Raw genomic sequence first — 22,458 nt, 5'->3', positions numbered from 1 at the left:
ACACAAATGTGAAACTTAATTGTTCTGTGGGGAACTCCCCTTTCCTATTAATAGCATCTCATGAAGTTTGGGTATGAAACAGACGTTGAGGTGACAGGGCCATTTGAAAGAGAATGAGGCCCAGGCCCCAGGCAGAGGTCACTGGGGGGTGTGAATTAGACACAGGCCTGACCAGGGTCATGGAGGGGCTGTGGGCCAGCCTCGGCCGCAGAGCCCTCCTCCACCCACCCTGCACCAGGGGGACACTCTCAAGACCCCATTCATTCCATGGTGTCGAGTGTCCCCTCCCTGGACGCTTCTAGAGGTATGGCGTGGGGCATCCCCCCAGGTCTGCTGCCATCCTCCCTGGGGCTCCCGGTCTGTGTGGGGGACACGGACAGTGATCACAGGTGACAGAAGCGAACGTTTCAGGGAAAAAAATCACTCTGGGGACCTCAGTTTCCCCACTTGTGAAAGGAGTCGGTTGGACAGAATTTTGTGCCGTCCACGTGCAGCTTTTTACATTTTAATTAATTAATTATTATTATTTTTTAACGTTTATTTATTTTTGAGACAGGGAGAGACAGAGCATGAACAGGGGAGGGGCAGAGAGAGGGAGACACGGAATCTGAAACAGACTGCAGGCTCGGAGCCGTCAGCCCAGAGCCCGACGCGGGGCTCGAACTCACGGACCACGAGATCGTGACCTGGGCTGAAGTCGGACGCTCAACCGACTGAGCCACCCAGGCGCCCCAGAAATTAATTTAAATGAAACAAAACAAACAATTCAGTTCCTCAGTTGGCCTGGCTACATTTCAAGTGCTCAGAAGTCACAGGCGAAAACAGTGGGTGGGTCTTCGGGTCTTCAAAAAATTAAAAATACGGCTGCCGTGTGATGTGGCCATCTCACTTCCGGGGTGACCCCGGGGGAACTGGAAGCGTGGCAGTGTCATCCACAAGGGCTGAAACGTAGGAGCAGCTCAGATGTCCACCGAGGGATGAACGGATACACAAAATGTGCCTTAGCCACACGGGGGCCTCTTAGCCTTGAAAAGGAAGGAGATCTGGGCGCCTGGGTGGCTCAGTCTTAAGCATCTGGTTTCGGCTCAGCGCATGATCTCGCGGTTCGTGGGTTCAAGCCCCGCGTCGGGCTCCGAGCTGACGGCGCGGGACCTGCTTGGGATTCTCTCTCTCCTCCTCTCTGCCCCTCTCCTGCCCGTGTGCGTGCACTCTCTCTCTCTCTCTCTCTCCCTCTCAAGATAAACTTTAAAAAAAACAAAAAAGTCCCGATACCTGCTACATACAGCACGCGTGAACCTTGAGGACCTTATGTTAAGGGAAATAAACCCACCCCCAAAAGGACAAATACCACAAGAGCCTCTTTATACGGGGTCCCCTAGTGTAGCCACGTTCAGGGACAGTAGAATGGAGGTTGCCAGGGCCCCGGGAGGGGGTGGGGAGTTCGTGTTTAACGGGGAGAGGGTTTCAGCTTGGCGACATGGGGAAGGCTCTGGAGACTGGTTGCACAACAACGTGACTGGGCTTAAGGGCGCCAAGTACGTCTAAAGAAAAGGATTGGTGGTGCGTTTTACGTTACGCGTATTTTACCCCGATTTAAAAAACGGCCCCGTGTGGCCACCCGGTTCGACGGCACAGGCATAGAATCTCCCATCACAGAAGTCGTTACGGACGGTGTTGGAGGAGGGGGTTCCTGCAGCCAGGCCCCGGTGGCTCTCCGTGGAAAGCAAGTGTTCGGAGAAAGCGTCTCTGGGCAAGTTAGCCTCATGGGGCCTCTGCTCTTTCCACGCAGGTCCTGGCCCGGACTCCAAAGCCTGCCTCCCGGCCGGGGCACAACCCAGCCCTTGGTATCCCCACCTGCACCCGAGCCGGTGGCCGTCCGGGCAGGCCTCCCAGGGAGGAGGGGCTGCGGGAAGGGACCCTCACCTGTGTGGAGACCAGGCCCTTCCCTCGGTGGGTCGGTGGGTCGGTGGGTCGGTGGGAAGGACTTCCCAGACAGGGCCCTGGTGGGCGGGATGTTTGCTCTGTGCTTCGTGGGTGTCGGTGCCTGCAAAGGGACCAGCCAGAGCAGAGGCCGGGCGGAGGAGAGAGCCGAGTGGGGTTCGGGGGGTGCCCCCCCACCACTGCGGCTCGGAAGGGGGCTGTGGGTAGGGGCGGGGGTCCGGCCCAGGCCCGGACGGAAGGGCTCCCGGCCCCGCAGGCAGGTGGAAGCAATTTTCGGTCACGCGGGGCGGGGCTGAACTGCCCTGCAAGACGGGGCCCCAAGTCTGTCTCCAGGAAGCAGCCCCACAGCCACATGTTCAAGGCCAGATGCAGCTCTTGTCTTTGTTTATTTAAAGATGCTGGAGTGCAGGGACAGTGTTTCTGAAGAGGGAGCAGAGGCAGATGCCTTCCGGGCGCCGCTCGGGGGGAGGCCCCGCGGCTGTCATCGCTGCTTCCCGGGTCCCTGGCCTTTCCCTGGCCTGGGGGGCGGGGGTGGGCGGCTTGGCCCCGGGCGGTCCCTGGTCGTCATCGGTGTCTTCTGTTATTTGCTGGTTCCCCTTCCCGCACAGTAGGAATCACCGCGCTTTGCGTGGCTGAGGACACGGGGAAGTTGAGCGTCCCTGCGGATGACCCACCCACGCTCCCGTTTGTGGAATGTGTGAGCTGACCATCCTCGTTATGGAAGGGCAGGGGGCCGGGCACCCCCACCCCGTGTCAGCTCCCTCTGACACGCCTGTAAAGCAGAGGTGTGGCCGCCGAGGTGCGAGCCGGCTGGGGCCACTGGGGTTTGGAGGCGGGGGTGGAGGGGGAGAGTCCGGTCACTTCCCCGGGAAGTGGAAACCGTTCATCCGAAGCCCCGCGGTGACTTTGTGGCCTGCTGCCTCCCAGGGCAGGGCCAAGAGGGCACGACCGTGCCTCCTCCCCCCGCCGCCCTGCCCCAGCACACACCAGGGTCCCGGGGCCGATGCCCAGGGGACAGGTCACAACAGCCGGTGTGCTTCCTTACCGTGAGCTCGGGGTGTGCCGGGAGACCCGTGAGCGGCCCTGGAAAGGCCTCCACAGCGGTTGGGGGGGGCGGGAAGAGCCTGGCCCCACCGGGGCTGAGGGGCTGGCCCAGCAGAGGTGTGGTGGGGTGTGTGTGGCACGTCTGGGGCTGCACCGGGACGTGGCCCGTGTGCTCCCGCCCCACCCTAGTGGGGACCGGTTCCACTGGGTGAGTGCCCCTCAGGTCCCCACTGGGTGCCTGCTGCTCGTCCCTTCTCTAGGCCTCTGACCTGAGTGTGTGGACTCCTGAGGGCGGTCAGGGGAGGAAGGGGGACAGGGAGGAAGGTTCTGACCTACAAACCGCGGAAGCTGGAATTATTTCTAGAAGCTCTGTCCTATCTGCCCGTTCATAGACCTCGTCCTGGTCTGAGGGTGGGGGGCACACAGAGGCTGGGCAGGGAGAAGACCTCCCCCTCCGGGCCCAGTCCAGGGTCGGGGGGGGGGGGCCGGGTAGGGAGCTGCCACAGGGCCTCGTCTGCCTGCCATCACCCGGGAACAGATGGGCCCCAGGGGGAGCCTACTCTGCGTCCGGGGCTGCTGGCGGGTACCTGGGATTGAACACCTGTCACCCGGGAGTGACAGGAGTGACAGAACAACAAATGCTCGCTCCCCCTCTGGCTCACAGGTTGCTGCAAACACTTGACTGTTTGACCCCAAGGGTCCTGAGGCCTTCTGGCTGCAGCAGGTGTTGGGGCCGATTTGAGTCAGGGAAGGAGGTGGAGAGGGCCCACGTGGGTGCCCTGGGGCAGGGTGGAGGCTGGGAAGAGGAGGGCTGGGGGTCAACTCCATCCTGGAGCTGAGCGAAGGGCTCTGCGTCCCGTGCCTTGTGTGTGTGTGTGTGTGTGCGCGGGGGGGGGGGGCGGATCTTTAGCGCTGGGGTGTTCCAAAGGGGTCTCTGGGCAACTGAGCCTCAGTTTCCCCATCTGAGAAACTGGCGCGGTGGTCGGAACCACCCGAGGATGCAGGCACTTTGCAGATGGTTGTGTCCGGCCCCCTAACGCCCCCACTCTTCTCTCCGCAGCCCCCGAGGCAGCTCCTGGCTGCATTGGCGACATGGCCGACACCCCCAGAGATGCCGGGCTGAAGCAGGTGCCCGCGCCCCGGAACGAGAAGGCCCCCGCGGACTTCGGCTATGTGGGCATCGACTCCATCCTGGAGCAGATGCGCAGGAAGGCCATGAAGCAAGGCTTCGAGTTCAACATCATGGTGGTCGGTGAGCATGGGCCCCACACTGGGACCCAGCCCCGTGGGCCGGCCCCTCGGGCTCCGGGGCTCAGTCTGCCCTTGTGCAAAATGGGTGTGGACACGCCAGGCCTGCAGGGCGCGTGTGGCGTTGTGTGTGTGCCCGCGTGCCTGCCGGGGGGGCCCCAGCTTCACCCACGCCTCTGGGCGGGGGTGGGTGGGCCTCCTCGTAGTAAGAACCCGAGACCACCCGGCTGGTCTCCGACCAGTGGCCTGCACCTTCTGCCGAAGCATCACCAGGCCCAGCCCTGGGTAGGGCTCTGCAGGCCTGGTTGGTGGCTTCCCGGTGGCCCCGCGAGAACCGGACGGCCACTCGGGGTCCCATTCAGTCCTTGCAGAAACCCTGTGAAGAGGGTGCCCCACTTTATAGGCGGCGATGAGGCCCAGAGAGGGCCTGACGAGGACTCAGCTCACAGAGCGGAGAGAGCGGGGGCTCAGTTCCTCCTCCTCTTCCCACAGCAGGGCCCCCACCACTGAGACGCAGCTGGGGTGGGAGGGCACCTGTTTGGGGGTTCCGCGGACCCAGGGTAGAATCCCGCTTTTGCCCGGACTAAGCTGCGTGGTGCTTGTCCTGTCTTCCCCGGGGCTTCTCCCTGCCTCGATTTTCTCATCCGTAAAACGGAGTGATCCTGACCCCAAAGGGCTGGGAGGGGCGAATCAGTTATTACTGTGTGTGGCCCCTACGTGGTCATGGGCGCTCGGGAAGCAGTAAGTGCTGAGGGTGATGATAATAACAGTTCCGACCTTTTTTTTTTATTATTAAAAAAAATTATTTTAACATTTATCCATTTTTGAGGCACAAAGACAGCGGAAGCAGGGGTGGCGGGGGTGGGGGGTGCAGAGAGAGAGGGAGACGCAGAATCCGAAGCAGCTCCAGGCTCTGAGCCGTCAGCACGTTTGATGTCGCTCTGCCCCTGAGTGTGGCGGGGACACAAACAGGTGGTCCGTGGGGGGAGATGGACGGGGGAGGCCGATCCCTGGCCCGCCGAACAGCGTCTCCCGGGATTCCCGGCGTCAGCCTCCAGCATCCTGGGAGCCCGCGCTTTTCCTTGCCAGATGATCAAAGTCGGAAAATGGGTGTAATTTAATTTTTTTAAATATATTGGTTGGCACGGCCTGAGGCAGCTCAGGGAAGGGGTAAAGCGATGGGGCTCCAAGCGTGGGTCTCGTGTGCGCCTGTGAGGCATGCCTGGCACCCAGTACACAGCCTGTAAGCAGGGCGGCTGGTCCCTGTGGGCGCCCCCAGGTCATGGGCGGGGCCCTGGAGCTGGGCTCTGTGCCTGTTTTCCCCTCCATCAGATGGGAGGGTGGCAGCACCTGGGTGCGGGATGCGGAGGGTTACACAGCCGCAGCCAGGACAGCGCCCGGTGAGCATCGAGGGCTCTGTGAGCGGGACCTACGGGTCCTCAGCAGCAGCAGCAGCAAGGCCAGCCCTAGATTCTGACAGTTGTGAGCAGCAGGGACCTTCCAGCCACAGCTGAGTCCAGCACATCCCCCCCTGCTGTGGGAGGGGACTCGGGTCAGGTGAGGTCTGGACACGCGGCAAGGCCAGGAGCGCTTCTGGGGCTCGGGGGCCGCCCGATGCCCCGGGGGCCCGCTGGCCAGTCAGCCTCTCAGCTGCAGGGTCTGTTGGTGTGGGCACCAGCCTGTGGCCGTCCCTGCTCTTGGCCCTGCACTTGGCCTCCCCTGTGCTGTTCTGCATCTCAGCTCCTGCTGGGTACTCTGGGTCCCTGCCCTGCTACAAGCCACCCACCACGAGAGCCGGGCCACCACCTGGGCATCCCGGCCCTTCTTCCTGACCGGGGGCCCCCGCTGAGGGGTGCTGGGGTGGGGGTGGGGGGCACTGCCCAGGTATCGCTGAATCGCAGGGCCCGCTGATTGGCTCCCGTCCCCTCCCCAGGGCAGAGCGGCTTGGGAAAGTCCACCTTAATCAACACCCTCTTCAAATCCAAGATCAGCCGGAAGTCCGTGCAGCCGACCTCGGAGGAACGCATCCCCAAGACCATCGAGATCAAGTCTATCACGCACGGTGAGTGCCGGGGTGGGGGGGCCGGGGGTGTTGACGCCAGGTCCCCTGAGCTGGGCATGTTGAAAGTCTGGCTCAGGGATGCCCTCCGGGACCCCTGCAGCCCTTGGTCAGATGGAGCCCCCTGGAGACACCTGAGTTTTCCACCAGACACCGTGGGCAGGGGGCTCCCCAGGATAACTGTCGCTGGCCCCTGCTGGGCTTTGCTCCTGGAGGCTGTCATCTCCCCGGCATCACCTGGGGAGTCATCGCTGGTCACCACCCATGGGCACCCCGTATAGGCCCCGGGGTAGGACCGGTCAGGTCCCTAGCAGGCGGGACCCGCGGGGTATCTGCAGGGGTCCGGGGTCTCCCCCTGAGCTCGGTGGGCGCTGTGATTCTGTGCAGATATCGAGGAGAAGGGCGTCCGCATGAAGCTCACGGTCATCGACACGCCGGGGTTCGGGGACCACATCAACAATGAGAACTGGTGAGGATCTGCGGGGGCTTCTCCTCCTGGGAGAAGAGCGCTCACGGGTGCCCCTGGCCTGCGGTGCTGCTAAACCCTTGGAGGCCCCCGAACCCCGAGAATCCTGCCCTCCCTCCACCACCCCCTGGGGTCGAAGGGCCGCGTGGGAGGCTGGTCTGGGGGGCTCTCGGGTAGGGCTTTGGTCTCTTCTGGGAACGCCCAGCAGCCCCGGCCCTTGTGGTAGAAGATGGGGTGCTGGGCTGGGATTCGGGGAGCTGGGCGGCCTGCCGGGGGTGGGGGGGGACGGGGCGGGCGCCGGTCCCGGTGCTGGCTGACGGGGGCCTCCCGTGCAGCTGGCAGCCCATCATGAAGTTCATCAATGACCAGTACGAGAGATACTTGCAGGAGGAGGTCAGCATCGACCGCAAGAAGCGCATCCCGGACACGCGTGTCCACTGCTGCCTGTACTTCATCCCGGCCACCGGCCACTCGTACGTCCCGCGCGGGGCCTGGGGGGTCGGGGCGGTTCTGTCCCGTCCCGGTTCAGAACCCCGTGCCCCGTCTGTGACTGCTGCTGTCGCCCCAGGGGAAGAGAGGGCACCGCTCTGCTCCGGGGTGGGAGGGAACGTGCCCGCCATCCGGGACCCCGCGAAGCCACCCCCACGCCCGCCGAGAGCAGGTGCCCGGTCGGGGGCTGGGGGGTGGAGGGTAAGGCTGAGCTTCCGTCAGACTGTGGCAGGCCGGAGCCAGTGGGCGAGGTTCTGGGGGTGCCCTGGATAGCGGCCAGCCAGCCTGTCCTGGAGGCCCCGGAGCTGCTGGGTCCTTTCTCCGTGTCTCCCGCTCCTCCCTCCCGAGCGAAGCCCCCACCGCCACCTGAGCAATGACAGCCCCTCTCTGAGAGGATGCCTCGTCCAGGACCATGCTCAGAGCTGGTCTTGTCCTCAGCCCGCTCCTGTCTGGCTCTTCCTTCTTGCCGTCCCTCACTCGTTGCTCGGCCGGCACTCAGCCCACGGCCTTGGCCTTGTTGACGTGCGCCCCCCCGGGAGCAGGCCGCCGTCCCTCTCTCGTCCCGTGCCCGTCCTTTCGGCCCCTGCCGGCCCAACACTCATCCAGGCCATTCTGTTCCAGCCTCAGGCCCCTGGACATCGAGTTCATGAAGCGCCTCAGCAAAGTAGTGAACATCGTCCCCGTCATCGCCAAGGCCGACACGCTGACCCTGGAGGAGAGGGTCTTCTTCAAACAGCGGGTAGGTCTCTCCACCTTCCTCCTCGCGGGGGCCGTCAGACACAGCACGCCGGGCTTTTCTTGGAGGAGAAAAATCCGAAACGGGTGGTCTCCACCGGGGGTGGGGGGGGGGGCAGGTGGCCGCACCTCCCTTCCCTGCCGTGTGGCCCCACTTCGGGCTGCTGTCGAGCAGGAGGATGCGCCTTGGGCTGCTGCTTCCACACGGCCACACGTCAGAACCACCTGGAGAACCGAGGCGCCGGGGCCCCGCAGAGCCTCCGTCCCAGTGGGCGTGAGCGAGGAGGCCCTTCGGTCTAATCCCCCAGGCTCCACAGGCCCCGATGCTGGGGATTTTCCCAGCATGCTTAGGGAAGGACTGTCTCCTGTGGCTGTGTCTGCAGGAGGGAGAAGGAAGGAGAAAGCCCCTTGAAGCTGCTCACGGGTGTGGGTCTGTGCTTAGGGCAGAAATGACGGCCGTGCACGGGAATGTCGTGCATGGCGGGTAGCGGGTGCTGTAAAGGGCGGTGACAGTCGGGCCCGTGCGGCATCCGGGGCCTGCGGTGACAGAGGGTTTCCGGGTAGAGCTCGAGGGAGGACGCCGCAACCCTGAGCTGCTGTCTTCGTGGTGGGATGAGCTGGAGAGAGTAGACAGCCCGGGGCTCAGGAACAGCGACCCGGCTCTCTCGGGCGGCTGCACGTCTCTCCCGGCGGGCCTGCAGCTGCCCCCCTCCACTCAAGAGGCACCAGCACTGGAGATACCAGGGTCGCCTGCCCCGGTAGAGCCTGCCCTTGACCCCAGGCCCGGGCCACTCGCTTACTGGAGGCCACAGCGTGGGCAGATACTGGCGGGCCAGTCCGGCTCGCTGTGCGGACGGCACCCACATCTCTCCCCTCCGGGCCCCCAGATCACCGCGGACCTGCTGTCCAACGGCATCGACGTGTACCCCCAGAAGGAGTTCGACGAGGATTCGGAGGACCGGCTGGTGAACGAGAAGTTCCGGGTGAGCGGACTGGCCGGACGCCGTTCCCAGAGGCCCCTCGGTTCCTGCCAGAGGACACGGCGGGGTCTCCTTGCCCTGCCCGGGGGGGCTGGGGTCATGGGTGTGATGGCCTTGAGCCGTGAGAACGCGGCCTCTGGGCCGGAAGGGGTCAGAGCCCACGTGGCCGCATGTGGCCGCCTCAGGCCAAGGGTCTCGGTGGTGGGGGGCCCCGGGCTCAGGGCCGCTCCTCCCAGGGGCCCCGGGCGCGGACCGGCCTGTGCACACACACGTGACCCACGCTGCCCGTCCCGCCCGCAGGAGATGATCCCGTTCGCTGTGGTGGGCAGCGACCACGAGTACCAAGTGAACGGAAGGAGGATCCTCGGAAGGAAAACCAAGTGGGGCACCATCGAAGGTACTGGGTGCTCTGGGGACCGCGTCCATCGCTTTGCCCCACTCAGCTCCAGGGAGGGGGGCAAGTGGCTTGTCCAGGGCGGCCCGGCCGTTCGCTGATGGAAACGTACCTCCATCTCGACCGCCCACGGGGCAGGGGAACATCCAGAGAGGAAGCGCCCCGTGATCCCGCTGAGTTCTGGGTTTCCGGGGCTACCGATTCGGAGGCGCGCTGTGTGACCCTGGACAAACTACCCCACTTCTCTGGGCCTAGCGCAGGGGTGGGCTTCCGGCACCATCCGGCTCCGAGAGCCAGGCGGCCCGCCCCCCTGCAGCATTTCCCGAGACCCCCACATCTTCGCATCCCGGGGCTGCTGTCACAAATTAGCACCGACTGGGTGGCTTGGAGCGGAGACCTACCCTCCTAATTCTGGAGGCCAGAGGTCAAGATGTCAGCAGGGCTGGTTCCTTGCGAGGCCCTGAGGGAGGATGTGTTCCGGGCCTCCCTCCTGTGGCTGCCAGCCACCCTCCGCGTCCCCTGGTGCGTCCCCGGTCTCCGCTCCGCCTTCAGCCTTCTGACCGTGTCTGTCTTTCCGTCTCCTCGGAAGGACACTGGTCATTGCCTTAGTGTCCACCCGAAATCCAAGATGGCCGCCGCTTTGGTTCTTTACCTCAATGACGTCCTCAGACATTCTCTCCACATAAGCTGTCGCTCACGAGTATCTATGGGGTTCTGGCAGACACGGGTCAGCCGCTCGGGCGGTAACACCCTAGGTGGGCTGCACCCGGGCATTTCTGCACCGTCCGTTCTGTTCCTTCCTCCCGCTTTTGAACAGACGGGGGAGAAAGGACAGGTTGAGATGGGCCACTGTGTTCTTCGAGCCCGTGGCTGAGGGCGCAGTATCCAGAGGGCCTGTTCAGCAGCCATTCCCGCCCCTGGCGCTCTGTGAAATGGGGCAAGTCCCTTAGCTCCCCCCCCCCCCCCCCCGGGGCCTCAGTTTTCACCATCCTTGAAATGGGTACTATGGGCCGAGACTTTAGCAAAACGGGAGGATGTCCCAAAGACCTTGGAGCTTTGGGGGTGGCAAACGCTCTAAGCGTGGAGAGTCCCCAGACCTTCCTGGGGTGCCCGGTGCTGGCGGGTTCGGTGCAGGGCGGTGTGTTCTTTTTTTTTTTTTTTTTAATTTTTTTTTTTCAACGTTTTTTATTTATTTTTGGGACAGAGAGAGACAGAGCATGAACGGGGGAGGGGCAGAGAGAGAGGGAGACACAGAATTGGAAACAGGCTCCAGGCTCCGAGCCATCAGCCCAGAGCCTGACGCGGGGCTCGAACTCACGGACCGCGAGATCGTGACCTGGCTGAAGTCGGACGCTTAACCGACTGCGCCACCCAGGCGCCCCAGGGCGGTGTGTTCTAAACCAGCCTCTGCCTGGGTGTTCTCCAGCGTCTGCTGGGTCTGCCTTTCCGCAGCTCTCCCCTCGTCTAAGGGCCTCGATCCCGGACGTGCCTCTGTGGGGCCCGCTCACCTCTGTGTCCCACGCCGCAGTCTCTCCACCAGGCTTTACCTGGGCTCGTCCTGAAACGTTGCCCCTTAGGGCCCTTTTTTCATGGGCGCGTGGTTTGGAGGGTGGAGGGGTGTCCGACAAGAAAGGCCAGCGGGGACCTCCGAGAGGGTTGAGGGGCAGTCCAGTGACGGGCACGCCTCTGCTGCCCCCTGGTGGCCAGCTCAGGCGCGCAAGAATCATGGGGCTGGTTCCTGCCTCCGGCACCTGTGTTGGGGCCTCGAGCCCGCATATCCCGTGACCTGTGTGCCATGGCACCTGCTCACCTTGACATTGTTCTGGGAAACCGTCCCCCAGCACCTCGTAAGGACGGCGGGGAGGTGGTGGGTGTCCCATCCGAGGAACCCGGAGGAGGCTTCTGACCCATCTCGGAACTGTCGCACGTCCTGGAACACAGGTGGCTTCTTAATCCCCGGGACCCTGTGCACTGATGACTGGCTAGGGGACCGGCCGCCCTGTGCTCGCCCCCGGCAAGCGTGGTTGTTAAGCGCTTCTGCCTCGTTCTTGCCCACCCTGCCCCATCCCTGGTCTTGCTTCTTTGATCTTCTCTCCAACTTGCTGTGCGCCCTCCCGAGATATTTTACCCATCCTCGGAAACCGCCTGCAGCGTCTTCGGGAGGAAGGTGGGGGGGTCACGAAGCACACGGTTAGCTCATCCAGGCCTCTCGTGTCCCTGAGAGGTGGGTGACATTTCCTCCCCGCTTTACAGACAAGGAAACGGGGGGGGGGGGGGGGTCAGAGAGGCCAGGGAACTTCCCCAAGCCAGGAAGCAGTAGCCACAGGCTCACATTCCCAGCTTCGGGGCTCCGTCCTTGCCACCATTTCTCGCTGCTGCTCCACGTTAGGTGGCAGAAGGTTCTAGTGGGGGCCCAGGCCCGCGGGGGCGGGGACGTGGGGGGAGGAGGGTAGAACCCAGGCAAGAGGCAGTGGGAGTAAAATCCAGACAGCTTGGCAAGGCGGAGGCACTTGGGGGTTTTGCGCCCCGACCCTGCCTGCCGGCTTGTGGGGGGCGGGGGGGACAGACTCGTGCCCACAGAGGAGGAGCCAGAGTGGTATCTCGTGGGGTGTGTGAAGACTGGATTAAATGTGCAGGGCCGGGCGCCTTTTCCGCCCTCCGCCCTCAGGGCAGACGGCGCCCCTCACCTCTCCGCCGAGAGGTCTGCCAGTGCGCAAAGTAGAGCGACCGCTGGGCCTGTCGCTCCCTGGGGCCTCTGGGTGTCACCGGGCAACGCGGGCGTTCCACGTTGCTGGTTCCATAGCTTGATGTAAATGGTGAGGCACAGTACGCGTCCCCGTGCGTCCTGTGTGTGCGCGTGGGGAAGACACCCAGCGGGCCACTTTGGCCGCTTCTTTAAAATCCCAGCTCGACTTCCTGCCTGCCTCTGTTACCCGCCCCTCCTGTCCTCCGGGATCCCCTGGGACGGGCTGCTCTTCCCAGGAGACCTCCCTGGTCCCCAGCGGGGAGCAGCGGCCTGCCTTACGGGAGCCCTCTCCCCACTGCTGCCCGGCTGGTTCCTGGGCCGTGTCCCTGCTAGACAGAACCCTCTGGAGGACAGGAGCCCGGTCAGGCCCACCATGGTGGGATCCGTGGAACCAGGTGCCTGCCAGCTGCCTGGTGCCGGTGGATGAAGCAGGGACTCCTCTGCCGACCGGCCCAGCCTCCTCTGGGCACCAGGATCTACTGGGTTGGGGAGGCGGGGGGGTGGGGGGGGGGGGTGGGCAGGGGAGAGGCGGGGCCGGGGCAGGGGCGTCCAGTGGACTTTAAAGCCCGTTTTGTCTCCTCAGTTGAGAACACCACCCACTGTGAGTTCGCCTACCTGCGGGACCTCCTTATCAGGTGAGAGGGAGCTGTGGGGTGCTGGCCTTGGCCCCCTGAAGACCCCAGAAGGCCCTAAATCAGGAGCGTGGACTGTGGGGGAGCAGGCGGGGGTCCTGGACAGCAGCTAGCACATCCCCCCCCCCCAGGAGGACCTGGGAAGCCCGTGGTCTAAAACGCCTCTGGGGAAATGAAGCAGGAAGTGAAAACCCTTCTTAATCTGTATGATAAGATCCCCTGGACGGGAGGGGCCAGGTTCGGACTGCAGCTGCCGGAGCCCGTGAGATTCAGGGCCCCAGGGAGGGGTCCTCGTATGCCGGGCGTGGGGGTGGTGTCTCCTGCGACCATCCCAGTGTCCCCGGACCCCACCGCTTGGACCCAACAGAGGTTTCTCCTTGCCCGGAAGTAGCCATTCTCAGGCCATCGAGAAGGGTGCCAGGTGGCTGGGCCTGGGCGAGTGATTGGAGAGGGCGGGGCTCCTGCTGTGGCGCCTGCGGCCCCCAGGTTAGGGGTGGGACGTGGCTTCCAGGAGTGACCCCACCGTGTTGGAGGGTCTGGCTGCGAAAGACCCCTACCGTAAGCCCTTCTGACCCCCCTCTCCAGTCTCTCCTGTTGGGCTGCAGGGGGAGGAAAGCCTGAGCACAGGACCGCAGGGTCGACCAGCACCCCAGCTCAGGCCGCTCCCCTGGACCGGTGGTTCTTCACTAGCCACTGGCCTGGTGCTTCTAGGTGGCAGCAAGGACAGGCCAGCCCTGTCCCCTCGGAGTGTGCACCCAGCCCGGACTGGCCACAGGCTTGACACAGAGGGGCGGGCGTGTGCATTAGTGTGTGCTCAGAGGGTCTGGGTTGCCACGGAGACTGCCCCCCCACCCCTACCCCGCCCCATTGATGGGCTTTGGGAGCCCTCCTGGGGGCCCCCTGAGAGCCAAGGCGGGGGGGTGGGGTGGAAGGGGGCAGGCGGTGGGAGTCCTGGGTCAGCGCCCGCCCCGCCCCCGCCCGGCCCGTGGCCTGCCCTGTGACCTCCCCGTGCCCCCCCGCCCCCAGGACACACATGCAGAACATCAAGGACATCACCAGCAGCATCCACTTCGAAGCGTACCGGGTGAAGCGTCTACACGAGGGCAGCACGTCCAACGGCGTCGAGGAGAAGGGGCCAGAAGCCCAGGAGATGTAGACCCCCCCCCTCACCCCCCAGGACCCCGCCCCCCAGTCCCTTCCACCGCCACCCCCAGGCCCGCCCACACGCCCCGTTTTATTTTATATAATTTCCTCCGTTTGTCATCGTTCTCCTCCCCTTTACACGCTGCCCAGTAACAAGATGGCGTGTGCCCTCCTGAGTGTGTTCCTTGTTAGCCGCTGACTGTGGGGCCCGGATCGGGCGGGCCTCGGAGAGGAGGCCGCCTCTCTGGCCGTCCCGTGGCCAAGAGGAGCAGGAGAGGCCCCGCTGATGAGGGCCAGCCCCCAACCCCAGGCCCGGCTCCTGGTGGCCCTCGGCCACAGCCTCCGAGCGTGGTGGCCGTGAGCGGCCGCCGGCCTCGTGACCTGGACCCCCTTCCTGCCCCCTCCTCCCTCCGAGGCCCCGGCCATAACTCAGAGCCCCCGCCCTGGCCCCACCCGAGGGCAGAATAGTCAATTCTGTGAGACGCAAGTTGCCAGTTGCTTAGACACGGGGAGGCCCGTTGGCTGCTGCCCGCCCGCCCGCCCACCTGCCCACTCGTCCTGGAGCAGAAAGTGCCTTTATCTCAGCCGTCCACGAGCCAGCGCTCCCCACCCCCACCCCCCACCCCACCGTCCCCTCCACCGCAACTCGGGGCCGCGCGGGGAGACAGGGAGACGGGTCCTTATCTCTCCCTCGTCCCCCCTTCCCCCCCGGGATTGAGTCATTCAAAGGAAGGAAAAGGATGCACCCCACTCCAGCCCCCGCCCACCACGTCTGAGAAGGTCCGAGCAAGTGAATCTGGTGGAAATGCTGGGGGAGAAAGAGGTGGCAGGTGCGGGCAGCAAGGGGCCAGGCCCGTGCCGAGAGGCCCCGGTGGTCCCCGGGGCCTCGCCCTGCACCGCCACCTGACTGGGAGAGAGTGTGTGTGTGTGTGTGTCTGTCTGCCTGTTTAGACATCTCTCTGGCCCCAGATGCTCTGGTTCAGTTCTGCGTGGGTGGTCACCCCAGATACACATTCAGCCCCCCTGACCCGGGCCTTACTTACTGACACCATGACCCCGAGAGGTGGGAGGCCAGGCTTTTTGTTGCCCTAGATGTCCCCGGGCTCCTGCCACCGCGGAGCCCACGGTAAAGACCCCCCACCCCACCCCGCAAAGAGGGAGAGGTCAGGAGTCAGCTGTGCACAGCCCTCGGTCGGTCGGGCTGCAGGTCGGGCTGCAGAACGGGTTTTCCCCCACGGTGGCCCGGCCGGTCTCTGCCGCCCCCGTCCCCTCACGCTCTGTCTCCACGGGGCCACCGGCAGGCAGGCAGGCACCGTCCGAGCCACGCACAGCAGATCACACGCGCTCCCTCCTGCCTCCCGGAGAGCGCGGGGTCTGGCTCAGGTCGAGGAGATGAGAAGAGACGCAGGCGAGGTACACGTCTGTCTTACACACCCCCCCGCTGGCTTCTTGCCGCCGCCGAGAAGAGCCTCGGGAGGAAGGGGATGCAGACAGGCCTGTGCGTGTGCGTGTGCGTGTGGGTGTGCACGTACGACGTCCTTGCACGCTCACTCCCCCCCCCCCCCCCACCCGAGACAGGAAGGACCCCTTGGTGAAACTGTTGACTTGCCGACTTGCCGCGTTTTTGCCAAAACCAAGACTTCGAAGGAAACCCCGCCTTCAGCGTCGGGGCCCCGGGGGCGCGGGGCGGCCTCGAGCGGCCCAGCCTCCCGGCCTCCGCGGTGGGCACGGCCTTGGGGTGGCTTCTCGCTTTCCTTCTCTGTAGCCAGATTTTGGAAACTTGTGAGTTTCACTGGGCTCTGTTCCACAGTGGCCCTCTGCTATGTGCCTCCTGAGAAATTCGTCTTTTTGTATAAATAACAAAAGTGTTGGAAATGTATTTCCTGAAATAAATGTTCCAAATGCAAACCTGGAAAGGGCTTCTTGGGTTTTGGTTTTTGGTTTTCTCTCTCTCTCTCTCTCTCTCTTCCTGACCCCAGGGGCACCGCTCCCCTTTGCGAGGAAGCTGGCATCAGCGTGGCCTCCAGGCCCGTTCAGTCTCTGGCTGGGGAACCGGCGTCAGGGGACTTAGAAGCTTTTGCTTATGTGGAAGGTGAAGGGCAAAGTTTTCCTAATTCATTCATTTCTCGGGAGGCTTTGAAAGGTCTGCACAGGAAGGTGCCATGAGCCGCTTCTCTCCCTGTATCGTTGGGAAGGAAGTTTTTTTCTTAAAGTTCATTTCACCGGATCGAACCCTATGAACTGGTCCGTATTTGACAGTAACTGCATACTGGTGAACTTCCTTCTGGAGAGCATGGGCCCCAGTAGACGGGTTTAGGAGGCTGCCTTCGGGGGATCCCTGCACACCCCCCACGGGCCTGGGGAAGGAGGCCTGGAGCCCTTTGCTGTACATCACAAACCACCACACACGGTGGTGGGGGGGGGGGGCCTAAAACCACAGAAGTCTGTCCTCTCACATCCTGGAAGCCAGAAGTCCAAGATCGAGGGGTCGGCAGGCCACGCTGTCCCCTTTTCTCCTGCCTCTTCTAAGGCGTTGCCATTGGATTTCGGGTGCAGCCGAATCCACGATGACTCAGCTCGTCCTTCCCTTAATTACACCTGCAAAGATGCCATTTCCCAATTAGGCCACACTCCGAGGTTCTGAGAGGACGTGAATTTGGGAGGGGGGTGGGTGCTGTTGAGCCCGCGGCACCCCCTTCCCCCTCTGTCCCCAGGCCTCAGGGACAAGGTGGTAAGCACAAGTCCCCACGTTGGGACTCCGATGATTTGGGGTCCAACGTTTGCTCTGCCCCCCGCGAGCTGCGAGGTCTCGAGATGACCTACCCAGTGAGCCCTTCCGTCGGGCAGGTGGGCTCATTTTGCAGAATGGATTTCATCTCCGAATGACTCACTGGGCGGTGGCCACGTGGGGCCCCTGCTTCCAGGATCCCGAGGTCTGTTACCGACTGCAGATGTCTGCCGTGGGCTCCAGAGGAGGAGGAGAGTCAGTCCAGATGTGGGGGCCGCTGGGCCCGGCCCTTCGGGCTCTGATCTGTTCGCTCTTGGTGGTTCCTTGACCCTGAAGCCCCGCTCCCTCCTCCAGATGAAAAGCGTCCCCATTTTCACCCCTGCTGGCACATCCCTGTGCACCAGCTGGTCTCTGGACCTGACCCTCCCCAGGGCCCAACTCCCTCTCCCAGCCTTGGTCTCAGTTCAGGAATCGGGCTCCTCGCCCCGGGGGCCTACTTACCACGTCTGGCTGGTACCAGAACACCCCCGTCCACACTCCCATCCAAGGGCAGTCCGTGAATGCCCGCAGTGATGGGGCTCTCCATCCCTCCCCCAACCAAGCAAAACCCCTGCTGTAGATCCAGGTGGCTTACTGTCCCAGTTTTCCAGGGACGCGGGACTTTCAGTGCTAAACCCAGGAAGGAAGGTCCTGGGCGAGCTGGACAAGTCGCTCACCCTGTGTAGACTGCACACCACCTTCTCCCACCGCTCAGGCCCCTGGTCTCAGACTCCTTGGCCCAAGGAGCTGCAAGGCACAGGCTGTTGCCGACACATCCTGGGGGGAGCAGGAGGTCCCAAGGACCAGCCATAGCCTCATGCTGGCTCTGAGCCCCTGTGTGGGGGTGGGATGTCCCGAGGGTGCTGTGGCACCCAGGTGTCCTGAGCTCACGTCTTCCCTGCTGTGGCCTGCCGGGCCCGAACAAGCCAGAAGATGATTAAATCAATAGGCAATTTTGTGGCTTTTCCAAAGCTGGGGAAGTTGCCTTGTGTGTGAACTTGCACCCGCGGGGGGGGGACCCAGAGCAGGTGGGCTCCACCTGGGGAAGAAGCCAGGTGGAAATCAGCTAAGGGGTCTCCTTTTGATCTGTATTTATGGATGCGCTCCCTGCCATTTTTAAACATTCCTTTCCGACTACAAAGGTAGCCTATGCGCGGAAAGACAACGTGGAAAATGCCAGAAGCGAAAATACGCCACAAAGAAACGAAAAGCCCCACCATCCCCCTCCCTAGTGCCAACTCTGGTGGGGGGTGGGGCGGAGTTTCATAGCATTAATGTTCCTGTGCTTTGTCTCGTGTCCTGCCTGACTTGGATTTGGGGGCACCTGGGGCTTGGGGTGCTGGGGAGAGGAAGTTGGGGGATGAGAGGGAGGACGGAGCCATGCAGACATCTGGGCTAGACCCCAGTGTGTGCAGCTGAGGGCTTTGAAGGTTTTCTGTCTCAGGTACCACCCTGCAGGGGTCCCCAGCCACCCCCTTTCCGACCCAGCAGGGAGCCCGAGTGAGGCTGTCTCGTCCCTCACTCGGGCAGGAGCCCTCTGTCCCCCCGCCCTGCCCTTCCCCCTCACCCCTGCTCTCCCCTTCCTCTCCCCCTGAGGAAGGCTAGGTTGGGCCCAGCTCAGGCCCAGCTCGGGCGTCCCAGATGGCGGAGACTGGGACTCGCTGTGCAGACCAGATGCGTTTCCTGCCTTGGCGTCTAGAACGCTTTCCAGATGTGTGCACCGCCCCCAGGCCCAGCCAGGAGGGGCCCGGGGGATCAGAACCCGCCTGTGTCAGGGGTACTGGCCTGACACCGGCACACGGGTCGGTCGCTGATGAAAACGTCGCTGCCAGGAGCCCAAACCCGAGAGCGCGTCCTTGGAGAGTTCCGGGAAGGCTGCCGACCCTCTGCCGACCCGGGCTGGCCGCAGACCCCAGCCCGGCCCCTACTCCGAGGGCACCGGCCTTCCCAGAAAATAAGATGTTCTGGGTTTTCTCTGATAATATCAGCAACTGCTAAGAGGTCGGTGGGGCTGACTCTCCCCCAAGCCCAGCCCCTCCGTGCAGCCCTGCAAAGGTGGCCTCACCACCCTCCTTCCTCCGGTCTGTGTGAGCCCCACTCTCCCGCGGGGCTGCAGGGCGGCTCCGGGGACACCCGAGGTACGAAGGAGTGCGCCCCCGGCCAGCCCTCCGCCCTCCGCGGTCCTGTGCAGAGTGCCGGCCCGGTCCCCCGGGGCAGGCGGCCGGTGGCGGTGGAGGGCCTGAAGCTGAGTGCCCAGAGCCCAGGGAGAAAGCACCTTCCTTCCTTCCGGCAGAGAGGACGGCTGTAAATAATGAGAATAAAGAGGGAGTATGAGTGATTAAAGCTGCCTGGAGTGAGTGGGTCTTGAACCGCTTGCCTGATTTAAAAACTAATCACTTGGAGAGTGTCAGGGCCGGGAACTCCTGCGCTGGTCCCACAACACCCTCCTCCCCCTCCTCCCTCCCCCTCCTCCCCCTCCTCCCTTCTCCCCTCCTACCTCCCCCTCCTATCCTCCTCCCCCTCCTCTCATTCCTATCCTCCTCCCCTTCCTCTCTTCTCCCCCTTCTCCCTCCTCCCTCCTCCCTCCCCCTCCTCTCATTCCTACCCTCCTCCTTCCTCCTCCTCTTTTCCTTCCTCCCCCTCCTCCCTTCTCCCCTCCTCCCTCCCCCTCCTCTCATTCCTACCCTCCTCCCCCTTCTCCCTTCCCCTCCTCTCCCTCCTATCCTCCTCTCCCTCCTCTCGTTCCTATCCTCCTCCCCTTCCTCCCTTCTCCCCCTTCTCACTCCTCCCTCCTCCCTTCTCCCCCTCCTCCCTCCCCCTCCTCTCATTTCTACCCTCTTCCTCTCCCTTCCTCCTCTCTCCCCTCCTCCCTTCTCCCCTCCTCCCACCTCTCCCCTTCTCCTCTCCCCCTCCTCGGGTGCCAGGGACACCAGCATCAGGCTGACCAGCAAGTCCTGGCACGTGGAGAACCCCCCCCACCCCGGCCCCTTCATCTCCCGGATTAATGACTTTATTGGAGCCCATCCCACGAAGAAATAGAAGTCCCCTGAAGGAAACAGCCACATGGAGGGACCCCGTGAGGGAGGGGCCAGGGACCCAGCCAGGCGGGGCTGAGTCCAGGGGCCGGAGCACGGAGGGAAATCCTAGGGGCAGCTAGCCGGGCCAGGGTGGGCACCGCTCAGGGCTAGGGTGGCGCCCCAGCCTCTGCATCCCGCCAGGAGCCCCACGAGGGGAGGGGGCTAGGGTTCCGGCTCCAGGACGGCTCACTCTCAGAATGTCCTTGGGCACCAGGGCCTGGGGCAGGGGGCGGGGGTCAGTGTTTATGGGGACAGAGCTTGTCTGGGAAGAGAAAAAGTTCTGACGAGGGCCAGTGGTGATGGCTGCACAACAGGAGGAACGTGTTTAATGCCTCCGACTGTACATTTTAAAAAGGCTAAATGAGGGGCGCCCGGGGGGCTCAGTCGGTTGAGCGTCCGACTTCGGCTCGGGTCACGATCTCAGGTTCGTGAGTTCGAGCCCTGCGTTGGGCTCTGTGCTGGTGGCTTGGAGCCTGGAGCCCGCTTAGGATTCTGTGTCTCCCTCTCTCTCTGCCCCTCCCCTGCTCACGCTCTGTCTCTCTCACTCAAAGATAAATAAACACTAAAAAAATTTTAAAGGCTAAAACGGCAACTTTTACGTTAGGTATATTTTAGCACAATTTTTTAAGTAAATATTTTTTGAAAAAAAGGATGTCTGTGTCTCAGCCCCTCTGGGTCTGGGACAGGCCCGTCTCACGGCGGGGGATGTGGTTCCGGGCATGTTCGAGTACGACGACGAGAAAAGTGTGCATCCCTGGGTCTCCTGAGGAAGCAGGGGGCCTCTGCCAAGGGAAGGAAAGGCGTGCCCTCCAGACAGCTGCTCTGGGAAAGCAGAGACGGGGGCTGGGGGTGGGGGGTGGGGGGGTCTCCCAGTGGGCGAGCTGTGGGGGTGCGGACGTGGCCTCGGGCGGGGTTGCCGAGTCCCAGGATTGGCAAACAGATTAACCCGGGCGGGCAGCTCATCACAGGGGCTCAGGAGCATCTTTGGGTGTTCACCTTTGGCGCCCCAGGCGCGGCCTCCCCCCACCCCCTGCCGGATGCCACCCTATAGGAGGGAACGGGGTCCCCGTTCTGGCTCTTGGGTGGCTCTGGTTCCTGCCCGCGGGTGTGTGAAAGGATCCTCCGGGAAGCTCCCTCCCCACGCAGCTCCCCTTCCCCCGCCTTCCCTCACCCGGTGGGTTCCTCCTCGAGGCGTCTTGCTCTCTGGGTGCCGCTTTGGGGACCCCTGTCCTCGGCCACCACCCTCTCTGGGAGGAGCCGGGCCGCAGCACAGCAAGACGACCCCTCACTGTGCCGGGCTGCCTGTGGCCTCCGAGCAGGGAGCGTGTGTTTGTGTGCACACGTGTGCGCGCTCGGGTTAACACGCACGCCCCCAGGGCCCTCGATACAGGGCAACGCGCGGGAATGCACGGCCAGCAGGCGTTACAAAACCCGCGTGGCCAACCCCAGCCTCGCAAAACCCAGTAAGACCCAGGGCACATCCGCTGTGCACAGAAAGCGGGGAGAGAACCCAGGATCCCCGCCGTCGTGGCCCCCGTACGACTCGGCCCTCAAGCAAGCGCAAGGTTGGTAGAGAGTTTGGGCCCGCGGTCTCTGCAGTGTCTCATCTACGTTTTCTTTTCCTGAAGGCTCATTTCTCTGAGTGCTGCTTACGCCCCTCTTTTTTGCAGGCCCTTGGACTGGGTTGTTCCTTCGTAGAGGTCATCCAAGGGCAGTGTTCTCGGCAGCTGGCTTTGAACGTCGGTTCTTCTCTTTGCCAGCTGGGTGACTTCGGGTGGGTGACCTCACCGAGGTCTTTGCCTCAGTTCCCCCGTGTGTCCAACGATGGTGAAGCGATACCTGGTAACTCCTAGCACTGTTGGGATGAAATGAGGCGGTTCTTGTGAAGCGCTTAGAATGGTGGCTGGTCAATAAAGACAGCTCCAGGGTGTCAGCCATCATCGTCACCAGCTGCTACGGACTGCATACCCGTGTCCCCCAAACGTGTCGGTGGCCGGTGTGGCGGGAGGCAGGTGCACGGAGGGGATTTGCTATCGAACGGGAGGCCGCCAGGGTGCAGAGGTGGGTGGTAATTCTCAAAGAGGAGAGGACGTCTCTTGGAAGCTTCGACGTTCCCGCTGCAAATGGAGAGAATAACAATGGATGTTAGCCTGATGGGAGGGTCTTCTCTGCCGAATCCAGGGCCCTCAAGGACCCTGAGAACTACGTCAGGACTTCCAAAGCAACTGGCCACGGGCCACGGCTGCTTCCCCCTCATAGACAAATGTGAACAGCCGAGTTCTACCTCCGAACCCCAGGGTTTGGAGGTCCCCCAAACCCCCCAGGGTTTTGGACGGTTCCCCAGGGGAATGCGCCACCAGGAGACAGACACAGCCCTGGCCCCGGTTTGGACCTCTGCGTCCCAGCCTCTCGCCCTCAGGACGGGCTACACCACCCGCTCTCAGCTCCCTGCCAGAATTCCCACAGAGCTTTTTGACTTTTGTCAACTCAAGACAGCCCCTAGAAAGCTGCGGAAGCTGAGGGGGTGTGTGCCGAATAAAGCTGGAAGTCTATAATTGAGCAATTATTGTAACCCACACTTGTAATTTGGGGGGCTTCTCATAATTCTTCTTTGTTCTCTCTCTCTCTCTCTCAAAAAATACACAGCTTATACAGCTTTCTCTCTGCTGCTCCAAAGGCTGGTGTCCCCCCACACGCGCCCCGCTCCCACCACACCCCAGTCGGCTGCAGAGCCCAC

At 63.1% G+C, this 22,458-nt stretch overlaps 1 protein-coding gene across 8 annotated transcripts in view; it reads left to right on the top strand.

Moving 5' to 3' along the window:
• The window catches only part of SEPTIN9 (septin 9), a 148,850-nt gene extending 134,545 nt beyond the window's left edge, over positions 1 to 14,305 (top strand). For all 8 annotated transcript variants that reach the window (XM_058704506.1, XM_058704510.1, XM_058704508.1 and 5 more), the window contains 9 exons: positions 4,046 to 4,237; positions 6,167 to 6,295; positions 6,680 to 6,761; positions 7,094 to 7,231; positions 7,869 to 7,986; positions 8,870 to 8,965; positions 9,263 to 9,359; positions 12,686 to 12,737; positions 13,761 to 14,305. In XM_058704506.1, the coding sequence (XP_058560489.1) occupies positions 4,046 to 4,237; positions 6,167 to 6,295; positions 6,680 to 6,761; positions 7,094 to 7,231; positions 7,869 to 7,986; positions 8,870 to 8,965; positions 9,263 to 9,359; positions 12,686 to 12,737; positions 13,761 to 13,890 (1,034 nt within the window). In that variant the 3' untranslated portion in view covers positions 13,891 to 14,305. The remainder of the gene's footprint in view (positions 1 to 4,045; positions 4,238 to 6,166; positions 6,296 to 6,679; positions 6,762 to 7,093; positions 7,232 to 7,868; positions 7,987 to 8,869; positions 8,966 to 9,262; positions 9,360 to 12,685; positions 12,738 to 13,760) is intronic.
• Positions 14,306 to 22,458: the final 8,153 nt, after the last annotated feature.

The sequence above is a fragment of the Neofelis nebulosa genome, chromosome 16 (genome assembly GCF_028018385.1).
Source record: "Neofelis nebulosa isolate mNeoNeb1 chromosome 16, mNeoNeb1.pri, whole genome shotgun sequence".
Lineage (NCBI taxonomy): Eukaryota > Metazoa > Chordata > Mammalia > Carnivora > Felidae > Neofelis > Neofelis nebulosa.
This window is presented reverse-complemented; position numbering and strand designations above follow the sequence as displayed.